Source organism: Lucilia cuprina, chromosome 4 (genome assembly GCF_022045245.1).
Source record: "Lucilia cuprina isolate Lc7/37 chromosome 4, ASM2204524v1, whole genome shotgun sequence".
In the NCBI taxonomy this organism is placed as follows: Eukaryota; Metazoa; Arthropoda; class Insecta; order Diptera; family Calliphoridae; genus Lucilia; species Lucilia cuprina.
In genome coordinates, this window is record NC_060952.1 from 16725794 (window position 1) to 16740298 (window position 14505).

Sequence of the window (14505 nt, forward strand, 5' to 3'; positions counted from 1 at the left end):
AATTTTCTTGTACTATGTACAAAACCACTCCATACTGTGTTTGTCTACAAGAAGTGATATCAAAAGCAGGACTATGTAATACTTTTAGACAACACCATGTTTGACATATGCCGAAATTTGTAGTCGTTAAAATTAGTATATTTTCCTTTATTATAATTTGTTTTATTTTTATTTTTTAATTCTCATTAAAACTAATTACGAACACTTTTTCATTTGAATTTATTTTTGTGTATATATTAATTAATATGCATATAGGTTTAATATAATGTATTTCATTGTTTAAACTTTATTAAAGTAATATTATTTGTTGTTTTTTTTATTGCAATTAAACGTAAAAACTATGATATTTGGAATTATGCATTTTTTTGTTCGTATGTTTCACTTATTTTTTCAAGTATATTTGACTGACTAGTGGTATATCAATATATAATTGGGTTTTAGAATATAAGTTTAAAATAAATTGTTTGACATATTCATATGTATGTTTTTTTATGAAATCTATAAAATAGTTACAAAGAAACTAAAATAAAAAATATAAAAAAAGTTCGTTTTATTTTATTAGCAATACATAATTTTATGAATAATAAAAAATTTTGTTTAAACTATTTTAACATGAGTTTTTTTATGTTTATAAAGTAATGCCTGCATTGCACAATATTTCGTTTTTAAATTCTATATATAATTTTTTATTTTGTAAACTACTTATAATTTTATATAAAAAATGTGGTGTTACAATCCTTTTTAGTTTTTAAAGATTTCTTTTTTTTTTTGATTTAAATTTATTTCTTCAATACGAATTTCACAACTTTCGATTTATTTTTTTAATTTTTGATACTTAGTTAATGATTGGATTATATTTTGCCGTTGATAATTAATTGTTTTTTTCTCTTACTTCTGTTAGGAATAGAAACTTTTTGATTAAATTGTTTGTTCTTTTTGTTAATATTTTTTAATTAATTATAAGTTTATAATTTGTTATTTAGTAACTCTTTTAATTTTAGTCACAATTCTTTTAAATTTAGTCACAATATTTTTAATTTCTGTTGAAATTTATTCCACTGTGTAAACGCATGTTTGTGAAGACTTTTTGCGAAGACTATGATGACTTGATTTGGAATAACGTTTTTCTTGTTGGCTTTATAGGTAGATTATAACTAATATTTGTTTTATAATTGGCATTTCATAATAATAAAAAATAGATCTGTTCAATCTTTTAAGAGTTTTGAATAAAATTGTTTCGCATTTTTTATGAAAAGTAAAACTATTGTTTGTGAAGAGTTTTTGCGAAGACTATGATGACTTTAATTGGAATACCTTTTTTTCTGGTTTGCTTTATAGGAAGATAATAACTAATGTGTATTTTAATTGGCATTTTATAATAAAATAATAGCTTTGGTCAATCTTTTAAGAGTATTGAATTGTATTTAGACAATTTACATATACATATGTATGTAATGAAAAATTTTGTAATTTATCACTATAAAATCTTTTATCCTTTTTAATTTTATTTGAAAATGCTTGCATGCTGTTTTTCTGAGTATTATAGTTTATAAACTCTTTTAGTTGCAAAATATTTTTTCAATTTTCTTATGATTTTAATGTTTTATTTCTATATGTCTATTTCTGTATCGTCTGGGTTGCAAGTTTTTACAATAAATTTTTTTTGTGCTGATTACTTCAGACTAAAACACCTGCAAAACTTAGGCGTACGAGAACAGACATATGTACATTAGGCTTCACGCAATATTTTTAAAATTGTGATATCTTACTTTTTATGGCAGTCTTTGGAACAGCGCTAATATTGGCGTAATTATTTTTTTAATTTCAACTCCTTCATCTGCATTTCTGCGGCCAAAATACCGATTTTAGGCGACATTTATTTATAGACCGAAAACTGCTGTACATATTTCAAATCTGACTTTAGTATACTATTCTACAGGAAAATTTAAGATATAAATTTAATTTGACAGAATTTAGATGCATTATAAATGCATAAGAGCAATTTAAATTAAAAATCAAATTCAATGCCCTTAAAAAAATAGTGTTAACATTTTTAATCTATTGAAATCCCTTTAGGAGTTATGATGGTTATAATGTTGGCTTGTGGTTTAATAATTTCCCATCAAACAATGGTGTTTTTCATCATCATCTCTGAATTTAATAAAACTCCATCCAATTAATGTTCCATATATAACATTTTGGGCCTTATAACTTTCGTGGTTTTCGAAATATAGCGTTGTAAAGTTTAAAATCTGAAAATTTAAAGTCTCATCACATCTAAAGGATTAATGATAAAATTTTTGTTTTTGCACCATTTGTCTCAGCAAAAAGCATACTTTGATTATGCACAAAGACACATTTTTTTTAAATATTTTTTTGAAAAAAGTCCATCTTTGGATAATACTAAATACACTTTTGAAGCATTATAAAAGTGTGAAATTAAGCTCATTCTTATTGATTTTTCCTATAAAATCAATTATTAGAGCATGATTTCCTATAAATTCTACAGTTTCTGCTCTGTAAAAATGTCGCTCAAAATCAGTGGTTTCAGCCTCAGATATGCAGAAGGAGGAGTTGGAATTTTGAAAAAAATATTACAACATAGTATTCACTGATACAAAAACCTTCTAAAAATTTATGATATCACAAAAACGGGAAACATTTTATTTTTGAAACGAAGCCTAATGTACATATTACAAACAGCATTTACTATGTATTAAAAATGAAATTCCAATTAAGAGATGATCATATTTTTTTCAAATGTATAAACACATACCATATACATATGCAATTTCAAAATATTTTTCTTTTTTCGTATTCCTTTTTATGAAACTATTTTTACTTTATAACAACCATGTATTATTTTTTAGAATTTTTTTAATACATTTGTTTATTTATCATTTTTTACTTACGCATCTCCTACTATTTGCTATTTTAATTCCTTAAGCATGTCATCGCTGACCATATGAGAAATCGGTTTGGGCATGAACATGTGAGTGACGACAACCATGCGAATGTGGTGTAGTAAAAGAAGCATTTATAGATGCTGCTGATGATGCAGTCGTATTTGTGATTGTTGTGGTGTGATCTTGTGATTGAGATTCTTGTGAGAAATATTCATGAGTATGAATTTCCGGTGGTTCTGATGGTTTGTAACGAGGTATCGTTACTGGAGCAGTTGCAGCAGTTACTGTTCCACCTGATGTTGGAGTTTTATAATGATGACAGTGATGTGCATGATGATGTTGTTGCTGTTGTAGATGATAATTGTGTTTATTAATGGACTGATGATGTTGTTGTGATTGCTGTTGTCGATGTTTCTGATGGTGTTTTGCATCCTGAAGTATATTCTGCGATTGTGTTAGGGATCCCTGATTGTTTATTTGATCAATTAATGTTGGATTTTCGTTGTATATTGTATTGAGCGTTAGCAGTGATGTGGATGATGTTATAATGTTATTTGTATTTTTATCAACTTTAAATGTAAGACCACAGGAACAATGTTCTATAATTGAATTCCGACGTAAAATTGATGATTCCATAGAAGTTGGCAGAGATGAGGGCAGTGTATGTACTTGTTTGTTTTGGCGATGATAATTATGGTTGTGCTGATGTGAATGATGCTGCTGCTGTGGAGTATTTTGTTGAGAGGATGATGAATGATGAGGAGAGTGGTGGTGATGATGATGATAATGAAAGTTATATTTGTCTTGCTGTTGTTGTTTGGTTTGTTGCTGTTGATTTTGTTGATTAAGATTTTGATTGGGTGATTGTGTGGTGTTCGTATTTAATGTTAAGGAAGTCATTGATTGGGATGCATGTACGACTGCTTGTTCGGTAAACATAGTTTTGGTTGGTGGTGGTGAGGTTGTAGGTGATGATGATGTTTCTGTAGTTGTATTAACTTCTATACTAGATGTAGATGTTGGTGATTGGTGGCAGCGACATATTGTAACTCAAAAAGTGTTGCCAACATCACCCTGAGCTTCATTGTTATCGTGGGATACAGTCACAGATGTGGCTTTGGGTGAAACATAGCCATCATTGTGACCATTCTGTTGCTGATGAAGGTGGTGATGATGATGGTGTAAGTGGGAATGATTTGAGTTTTGTGCCTGATTTGTTAAAGGCGGTGGTGTAGATGGGCCTGATTCAATGGATGACTCATGAGTGGCTATGATGTTTAACGATTTTGGGGGTATAGGTGGTGGCGGCATGGGCACTTCTTCTAAATCAAATGAACTGGTTGAATTCTCACGTTGATTTATATTTAATGAGTTGACGGCGTATGAACCATCCATACTGCCATTAGAAGACATACGGCAATGATCACGATGATGAATGGTACTTAAGGAATTTGAGGAAGATTCTTCACTTAGATTATTTAAATGATTCAATTCGTGTGCACTTGCAGTTGATATTCCTGAATCTCGAAAATCATTGGGAACATATGCGACATTTAAATGATTTAAATCAGAATTATGACAGTTATGCGTATGATTTAAAGAATGTGGAGCCTGATCAGCTTCGGGATCATCGAAACTAATGTCGACAACAGCATATTTTTGATTATGCTGATGCGATGTGGAATGTGGTCTGCGTGGCATACTAGATACAGGAGAATCTGTAGAAAAATCATTAAATATCATGGGATTTGAGGCTCGTTTGTCAGGTGTTATGCCTCTTGGCGGTAAAGGGGGTGCGCCTGGAGATCCCGGCAAATTTACATTGCGTTTGGGTGGAACTTCAGGCCCATCCAAGGACATGTTTGAACTGAAGTTTTGAGATCGTGGACGATTAGGTATAGGAGGAGCATTTTGTGGTTCTGTTCTTATATCACCAACAATATTCAAATTTTCCTTACTTAAGGTTTGATAGGAATTGTTATAATTACAGGGTTCGACAGGTCTTGTTTCACCGGGCCTGGTATATATTTCATCGTGTTCATAATAATTTGAGGCCGATATCAGTGAGGTGGGACCACTGTTGGTGCCCAAACTCATAGTTCGTTTTTCTGTAGGCAATGGTGGTAGCGGAGTATTCACAATACTTTCAGAATATTGCCTCTTTAGACGGCCTAAGCCCGAAAGGCTTTGCTTCAACTGAGAAAATCTCTCCAACAAGCGATTGTGCAATGGCTGGACACCAGGAGGTGCAAGTTGGCCATGCAGTTCAAGGGCCTGGTCTAAAATTTGTATTTTTTCCAAAATTAATGACTTTAGTTTTTGTACATTGGCCTGTTGCCCCTCGCCTTGGGGTGATTTAAGAAACTGTTCGGTAAAAAAGGCCTCCTGGTATTTACTTATACCACCCATAACATTAGCATCAATAATACCCTGTAAACGCATAGAAAATGGGTTTATGTTACGTTTAGGATCATTGCGATATTGCACTATTAAATCCCAAAGTTCTTTGCCCACATTGTTCATAGTTTCGCAAGCAAATTCAACTGGCGTTAGCTCCTGCACTGATTTATGTTTTACTTCAAACCATCTTAATATGCCAGGCAATGGACAGGCTATATCGAGTGTAGTACGTTCTATCCACAATGACTTGAATTCATTATCTTTATCTACAGTACCCTTGTAGATGGGACGATCTGATATAAAGCGACTAACATCATTTACTTCATAAAAACGGGCGATTTTCTCGGGAACTGTAACCATGGCAGATTTTAAAGCTTGCGCATCCGCTACGGGACGGACATAACTAATTTGTATATATTGTTCCGAAGCAGTTAGGATAGAATTGGCCGGAGGGCTATTATTAGTTAAAATTTGTGCAGTAGGAAATTCGGTTTGTAAGCGTTGTGTAAATGCGCCAATGCGTTCATATTCCAAGCCGCGATAAACAAATTGTTTGTTCTGAAAATCAACGTATATTTTTAATGAACATTTTTATTTCTTAATGTTAAAGGCGGAATAATCTACTTACTCTTACAAATAAAGGAAATCCTAAACCATAAAAGCCCACTCTGAAATATTCCGGTTCTGGTCGTAGTTGGGTTAAAATATTTTGAAAGAATTTTGCTTCTAATATTAAAATTTCACTCAGTTTATTATAATCGAAACGGCGGGTCTCATATAGTAAAGCTAATTCTTTGCACAAGGGTATACCTTTTTCCCAACATTTACCTTTATCAAAATACTTTAATATCTAAAATAAAAAAATGGAATAAATATATTCATAAACAAATATTTAGTTTATTAAAGTTTAGTTTTACCTGATGATACAGTTTTTCTTTACGCTGCCATTCCGGTTCTCCTACAGTATCGTTAGGCAGTGCCACTATACACTCACGATCCCACGTTAACATATTCGCGTAGAGTTTTAAAGTAAAACCTGCTTCAGTATAGTTTTCCGCTTGTAAGTGTAAATCATGTAATTTGTAAATATATCTAAAAATAATTATTTCATGTATATTGTCTTTGATTTAAAAAAAAAACATATATTATTACCTTAAATACATTTCTTTACGATTGATTTCATTTTTATAGAAATTTAACAAATTGACTGTGCATGACATGCGTTTATCACGATTCTCCTCACCCTGCATAACACTACGATAATCTAATAAACGTTCTAATAGTCGTGTTACAGAAGCAATAAAAGCCGTACCAGCATCTCTCCAGGTTGGATTTTCATTTTGAACTTTTTCGAGAAGACTTTTCAAGAAAATATTGCAATTAATTAATATATTATAGGAACAACTGAATATATAAACTTAAATTATTATATACAGTTATCAAATTTTATAAATTTGTAATTATATGTATTTGTAAATCAAGAATTTTTAAAGGATATTTTAAAATATGGAAATCCAATATTACTTTAATATTATACATTTTTATAATTACTGTTTTAAGTTGATAGATACATACATACGTTGGGACATATATATGTATTTGAATGCTAATATATGTTACATCTGAAACCAAAAATGTGTTAAGAGGACTAATTGCAAAGGATTTTGTTTGTTTATAATACTGCTCTTCTAACGACATATTCACAAGTAGAAGAGTTATGTTAGGTTATGCCAAATCTTATAAAAATGCCATCAAAACATGTCTAGTAAATTTAAGATGAATTTTCTAAAGTGACCCTCTACATTTATGGACATCGTTATTATGTATATACTTTATATATTTATTATTGTGATAACTCATTTTAAAGATAATGTATTAGAGAGTGTTAGAGATGTTATATGTTTAAATCTTATTACAACAAATGGACATGGCTAGACCGTCCAATATTTCCATGAGTTACAAATGATTATTGAAGGTAGATATAAAAATTAATATGTGGGTAATAAAATAATAAAAATTAAATCAATAAAAAAAAACAGATAAATAAAAATAAGCGATGAATGCGTCTTTAAAAATCTACAAAGCAAATTGATGATTTAATAGTAAATTGAACTTACACTAAACTTAGATGTTCCCTTTAGTTTGGTGAATGCATAATGGTTATAGAAAATGGTATATTTGTATAAAGTTAGCAATGAATATATGAAAAAGCTTTTAATAAGTAATAATTTATTAATACAACAAATGAAATAAATAATTACATGTAACATAAGATTTACAACAATCAATTTTGATATAAATATGCATGTGAATAAATTCAATAAATAATTTTAAAAACTTACATGGTACTAAAAAGTTCACGATATTCATCATCGCCTTTATTTTCACTTATTAGTAAATCTAATTTATCGATAAGTTCACTTTCAACTAAACGAAAAGAACCACGAGCACTCTAAAATTAAATTAATATTAAAGCGGATCAAAAATTTTGTTGCTTAAAAAAAAAAAAAAACTAAGAACACATTACCTGTTCACACTGCATCATGTCATAGAATACTGTTAATGTTGCTTTTCTTAAAGCCGGTTCTGGTACTAAGGTGACTTCTAAAAATGGACCCACCATTGAGGGTATAAAATGTAGTTTTTGTTCTCCCAGTTGTGACCACATGCTCAGTATTTGGAAACCCATTAAAACGCGCATATCACCATGAGAATGTAAAATTTTGCGTCTTTTTGGTTCACGGTATTTTTCCAATTGTAGTGATGGCTGCGTTAAAAATGTTACCGCTAAACTAAAGTAAGACCACCACAGCTGCGAATCAAATGATTTTGAGCCCAAAAAGCGATATACCAAAGGTTTGGCAAATTCTTCCAAGGATTTGCGTAGTACATCATTACAGGCCAATTTCATGATTAACCAATCTGTGGGAAATACCAACCAATCTTGTGATAATAATTCTTCAAATACTAATAATGATTTGCCTAAAAATTCCTTAAGATCTCGTTGATCTTTATTGGGGCTTAACTCGTCCCAATAACGTTTGTAATGTGTTTCATCTAAAAGCTGAAGGAGACCTAATAAGCACGCCACTAATTGTGGCAGCACAGAATTTGTTCCTTCCAAAATAATAATAATGGTTTTAATTAAAATTCCTAGAATATTTTTACACAACGAGTCCAAGTCATGCTGCAAGGTATTTGTAACTTTATCTTTTTGTTCCTTTTGCAAATCGTAGAGATGTGTTAGAATTTCCGATAGAATTTCAGCACAAAGCTTGAGTTCATCACGACGGCTTAGATGCATGCGTAAGTGTTTACAGGCGACAGATAGGATAACAGTTCGGGAATCTTAAATGTATTACACAATTTCATTTTCAAATAATAATGAAAGCTAAAATCTTTATTTAACTTACCGTCTTCGTGGAATAGTTCACCTGATACTAAATCTTTTACAGCCTGAAGTTTTGCCTGCACCAAACGTATTGGTGCATCCCTGGGTATTGCATCTAGCATATTCCGAGCCAGCATACCTAATTCTGGTGCTGGCAGAGTATCTTTTAATTGTTCCAATACAACGCCAGTGGAATTTAATAAAGCCTCCTGTGTGGGAATAATAACATCATATGAAGGTACTGCCAGCATACCATTTAAAGCAGTAAATAATGAGTGTAAATCTCTACGAAATGAATCCTCATATTGACCACCAGTAGCTCGAGCAAATAATTTTCTAGACTGAATCAAAAGTTTAAAAATATATTCTAATGAACCGAAACACTTCTGAAACGGATCAGGATGTTCTGCTTTTGTCATAAACACAGCCATATGCTCTACAGATGTTATCAGACCTTTATACACTAAAGCAGCTGCAAAATGATTCTCAATGTACTCATTCATAACGGGACGAAAATGTTGAAATTTATTGCTTTGTAACAGACTAAATATACTGACAAGTACATGAAATACCAGACCAGAATGTTGTGTGCTATTGCCCTCTTCATTGGAAAACATGGCAAAGAGAGCATCGAGTACATCTTGTAAAAATTTCACTAGTTCTTCATCATTTAAACGTAATACGCCAGTTAAGGAGTCCTGTATTTTTTCTGGATGAGCACGCCACTGTAATAGTGACAGTAAATCAGCATTTTGCGTCAGTTTGGTGGAACATAATAAAGATCTCATTACGAACACTTCTTTCGAACTTCTATGGAATATTGAACTGCACTCCACCTTAGCATGTGGATCTTTTGGCTTACAAGGTAATATCAAATAGTTGGCTGTCATTAACTTCGATGGGTCTTCGCATTTATACACAAACAATTCATGCTGGCCATCTGCCAAAGTAGCACCACTGGGATCCATTAGACGAGCAAAACTAAATCCAAATAATTTTGGATCTGATTTTTCTCTCGTAGAACAATGACGAAATTCAAAACGTACATGAGCGGTAGAAAACTTGTCAATGGGTACACTTAAACGTAACATTTCATTCCAACAGGGAGCATTCTGATGATACAGAATCATTGATTTGTAACAATTTTGTGAATCCATACCAGAAGCACCCCATAAACATTCCGTAAGGATATTGCCAGCAACATCAAATACGACCACTGTGACAAGTATATTTTTAGCCGTATTTTTACCACCTCTTTCGAATTCTCCCCGCTCTAAGGTAATGAACATGTCGTTTCGTACATCACCGGGCATTATGACATCAGGAAAACCCATTTTACGTGTAATGGTACTACCTTGAAAGAGTAAGGGTTGTTCTTGGCGTGCCTGACCCAAGCCTCCATGTAAGAGTTTCAGAGATACCACGACACCTTGATTACTTTGACTGCTAGTGCTTATCGGCTGATATTTTCCACTCGATTTCTTAATTATTAGCTCCGGTAATTGATGAAAATCCTTCTCATCATTATGATAAACCAATTTTATATTGTGCTCTTTTTCCTCTGTCTCTATGGTACTATCAAAATGACAAAAATCCGACAATGATAGTACACCCACACCAAAAGGTCGCCGGTATGCGGGAGGACCATTATAGCAAGCATTATTATTGGATTTTTCAGATTTCTTAACCGGATCAGAAGATAAAATCTTGCCTACACGCATAACAACAGCCACCAAATAGAGATCATCATTTAAATCAGCCGCACCTTCAGAAAAAATAAATTTTACCATTTGTAAATTAAATGTTTAATATACGCAATAATCTCACCTAAATCTGTGAATACTGTGCAATTACTATTCATTCTTTCCATATAATTGGAATAGCCATCTTTAGAGATTTTGACCAAAAATCTTTCTGATAATGCTTTCATATTATTGGCATCATAGAGGTAAAAGTAAACTTCTGCATCATCGCCTCCCGCAATGCGATAACCAAAATCTCTCATACAAAAATATAAATGATGTGTAAGTATTTTTCGTTGCGTTTTACGCCGTAATGTACCACGACTCTGTGGAAGGATTGAAATTAAGTTATAAAAATATGTCCAATAAACTACATGTTTATATTAATAACTTACAGATGATGCTTTTGCATTATCAGCACTGGTTACATGAACATTGTGTAAACCAACTATACCAATATTATGAGGATCCACTGCCAAAGGCCCCACTCGAGGTACTAAATCCAGACCAAGTTTTCTAAAAAAAACAAAGTAAAAAAATAAGTTAGTTTTTTAATGCTATAGTTAATATACAATATATAATTTATTTCCTTTATTATAAATAGTGTAGCAACATTTTTATTAAATTCTAAGACATTTTAGCTATGTCCGTCCGTCTGTTGGAGACACGATAGGGCCCTACACGGAACGAGTGTAGCCCCCATACAAGTGGTCTCCGGAAAACGGATTTAGCAGTCATAACTGTTTCAAAATTCCACATAAACAAGTTTTATACGAACCAAAGTCTCTGTACCAAATTTTATGAGAAACGGTTCCCCATATAAAGTCCCCTTCATAATATGACTTTAAATCTGATTACTGGCTTAAAAATACGAAATTGGTCTGAAATGGGTCCAACCCCATTAAGGGTTCCCTTTAAAAAATTATGTTTAATCTTATAAATTAGAAAATAGTTATCAGAGTTTATTTTTATGTAACTCACGACTAAACAAAGTTATAATTATTTTAAAATTGGTGAAACAATAACGAATGTCCAATTGTATGTATGTATGTATGTATGTATGTATGTATGTATGTATGTATGTATGTATGTATGTATGTATGTATGTATGTATGTATGTAGATAAACATATAATTTTTTACAATTAGGATTTAAAAAACAAACTTACATACACACATATTTTTGTATGTATTTAATATATTCATCCTATTTTATCTACTAAAAATAACATTTACAAATAGTAAAGAAGATTAAAGAAAACTAAGTACAAACATAAAAATACTCATATAAACAATTTTGTAAACTAACACTACTTTTGGAAATTCATTAAATACAAAACCACAAGCAGCACTTCTTAAAAAACCACAGAAATCTAATATTTTGACATGTAACTCATTATAACCTAATAGGATTCCTAAACACGATCTTACAATGTAAAGAAATGAAGCTAGTTAAAATGGGAAAAGGTTTTATGAAATTCAAAGATAATGGCCATGAAGTGTACGTACGCTAGCAAGAGTATGTAATTTATTTTAGAAAATAATGATAAAAAAACAAATATTACAAAAAAAATCCATAGACAGAGCTAGAGTATAAAAATCATTATTTATGGAAATAGTAATTAATCAAAGAGATTAAATGGAAGTACAGATATTAACCTTTTAATAGATGTGTCAGAAATATTTTTGAAAAAAATTATTAAAAAAATAATTATAGAAAAAAATTTTTAGTTTTATCTACAAATCGAATCGAAAAACGAAGTTTTCGTTTAAAATAATTTTTTTAAAAAGTGTATGTCCAAAACAAACTTAAATTTTAAATTAAGGGTAAAAAACTTATGATCCAAAAGCTTAAATAATTAGTTGAATACTTAAGTACATCAGTTTTAAAAATTCTTGATTACAAAAACCTATTGAAAAAAGTTAATCTCATCATCCCCTTTGAACTTGATAATGCAACACAAAAATAGATGACGAATAAGGAAAAAAGGAATTCCATATAAAAAAATCATCATAATGATTAAAGTAATATGATTGCAGAAGCAGGAATCACAAACAATCGTAAAAAGTCATAGCATTTGCAAAGATGTAAGTAACTATATATCTAGAATTAAGATACATAAAGATATTGTTATATGTGTGCTTCCAAATATGTATATCGTTTTAAACCCGGTTGATAACACTGCCAGCAGCTGCCATATTCTATATTATACAGCAATAAGTATAGATGTTTAGCTAGTTAGTTGGACTAATATGTATGTAAGTATAATGTGGCATCAGTAGTAACTATCAAATACAATACATACATGTATATTTTATTGAATTGTATGAACGATCTACCGACCAACCGTTCGTCCATCCATCCGACCAACCGTTGGTTGTTATACCGGTATATATACCAAACAACCATATGAGTTAAAGACGACAAATATCGTACGTAAGTATGTATATTGAATAAAGTTTGGCTGCTACCACTACAACTACCGTGCAGTAGTTTCTTGCGATTTTTTTTGTTACTGGTTTGACTTGAAATGCTGCTGGTTATACGCTGGCGTTGTTTACCTGTCTTACGCAAAGACAGAGATAGCAAGTAGTCAACAACTATTCAAATTCAGATGTTGTTGCTGTTGCTTACGATGATGTTGATGATGGCTAGCAACGATCAACATCATAAATGTTTCAAAAGGTATGTACGTGTATATTGTAAATGTAAAAAATCATACTTAAGTTTATGAGTATATATGGGTAATAAAGCCTAAAAATTGTTTCTTACTACTTCTTTTTTAAAACTTTATTATGGTTTGTTCTGAAAGATTTAAGAGAATTTAAAAAATAGATACTCTTAAATTTTTTAATACTCATTTTTTTGGAATTTTCTTTGTAAAGTTTAATGATATTTAAGTGAACTTTATATATTCTTGTTCGTTTTTTTAAACAATTATTAACGTTAAATAAACTTAGCTTAGAGAACTTTTGTTGGTTTTTGTGAACGAGATTTAAGTATATATGTAAATCATAATAGGGTTACCATAATGTTATGTTTATTTTAATGCTAAAAATCTATCTATCTATCTATCTATCTATCTATCTATCTGTCTATCTATCTATCTATCTATCTATCTATCTATCTATCTATCTATCTATCTATCTATCTATCTATCTATCTATCTATCTATCTATCTATCTATCTATCTATCTATCTATCTATCTATCTATCTATCTATCTATCTATCTATCTATCTATCTATCTATCTATCTATCTATCTATCTCTATATATATCTAAATTTGTTGGGGAACTATAAAATATTCCAAAAAGAACTAGCCATGTCCATCTACATGTTAGGACCTAGACGGTACGATAATTACTTCAGCGTTATAACAGACTTAAAGTTACAATTGTACATGAAAATTTTATGTGAACTTCAATTTATCTTTATTTAGTTAAATACTGTTTAATACACCCTTCCCGCTAATCCTTTTGCAGAATATTATACATATGTCCAATAATCGTTTAAAATCAACAAAAATGGCTTATTATTAAAAAATAATTAAAATTGTTTATAAATAAAACAAATTTTCTATCAACAGTTTAAAAAAAATTGGATTAATCTAAAATATATTTTTATTTTTCACATCTGGTTAGCCTCTTCCAATATATTTCAGAAATAGTAAGAGAAATCGTTAATATTCGTGTATCTCAAAACTTGTTTTTTAAAGTATGCGTCACAAGTTCAACTGGGATACAAAACCCCAAGCAAAAAAAAGATACAAAATACTCCATACAAATGAGATGTTTTTTTGTAAATGTATAAGTGTTAAACACCAGCAGCCGTATCCAACAATATCAGAAATTGAGAGTATACTTGGGTTGGCACAAATGAAATAAAATAATAACAAAAAAACATGTCAAAACTGAACAAAAATTAAAAAAAAAAAACTAACCTAAACCAAAGTTTAAACGCGGCACGTTCAATATTCATCCATAATAGAGTAAAGTGGTTTTAGTTCGGTTGGCCAAAAACGAATATCAGTTTAAAGACAGAAGGAGACCTAAGAAAAAAACCAA

General features: G+C 30.7%; 2 protein-coding genes and 1 long non-coding RNA gene across 5 annotated transcripts in view; all 3 read right to left on the reverse strand.

Moving 5' to 3' along the window:
- Positions 1-132: 132 nt before the first annotated feature.
- LOC111676103 (uncharacterized histidine-rich protein DDB_G0274557-like) lies at positions 133-3845 on the reverse strand. Its single transcript, XM_046948795.1, has one exon. The coding sequence runs from the start codon at positions 3843-3845 to the stop codon at positions 2952-2954; it is 894 nt and encodes a 297-aa protein (XP_046804751.1). The 3' UTR covers positions 133-2951.
- LOC111676101 (dedicator of cytokinesis protein 3) overlaps positions 3747-14505 on the reverse strand; it is a 57656-nt gene continuing 46897 nt past the window's right edge. For 2 of the 3 annotated variants that reach the window (XM_046948791.1, XM_046948792.1), the window contains exons 5-14: positions 10835-10955; positions 10525-10765; positions 8720-10462; positions 7834-8654; positions 7649-7758; positions 7424-7441; positions 6459-6665; positions 6224-6398; positions 5935-6156; positions 3747-5864 (exon numbers count right to left, since the gene is read on the reverse strand). In XM_046948791.1, the coding sequence (XP_046804747.1) occupies positions 3957-5864; positions 5935-6156; positions 6224-6398; positions 6459-6665; positions 7424-7441; positions 7649-7758; positions 7834-8654; positions 8720-10462; positions 10525-10765; positions 10835-10955 (5566 nt within the window). In that variant the 3' untranslated portion in view covers positions 3747-3956. The remainder of the gene's footprint in view (positions 5865-5934; positions 6157-6223; positions 6399-6458; positions 6666-7423; positions 7442-7648; positions 7759-7833; positions 8655-8719; positions 10463-10524; positions 10766-10834; positions 10956-14505) is intronic. The other variant, XM_023436991.2, reaches the window with a different exon arrangement.
- On the reverse strand, positions 13849-14491 carry LOC124419421. Its single transcript, XR_006940575.1, has 2 exons — positions 14382-14491; positions 13849-14301 (listed from the first exon to the last, which is right to left on the reverse strand). It is a non-coding gene; the product is annotated as an uncharacterized LOC124419421 (long non-coding RNA).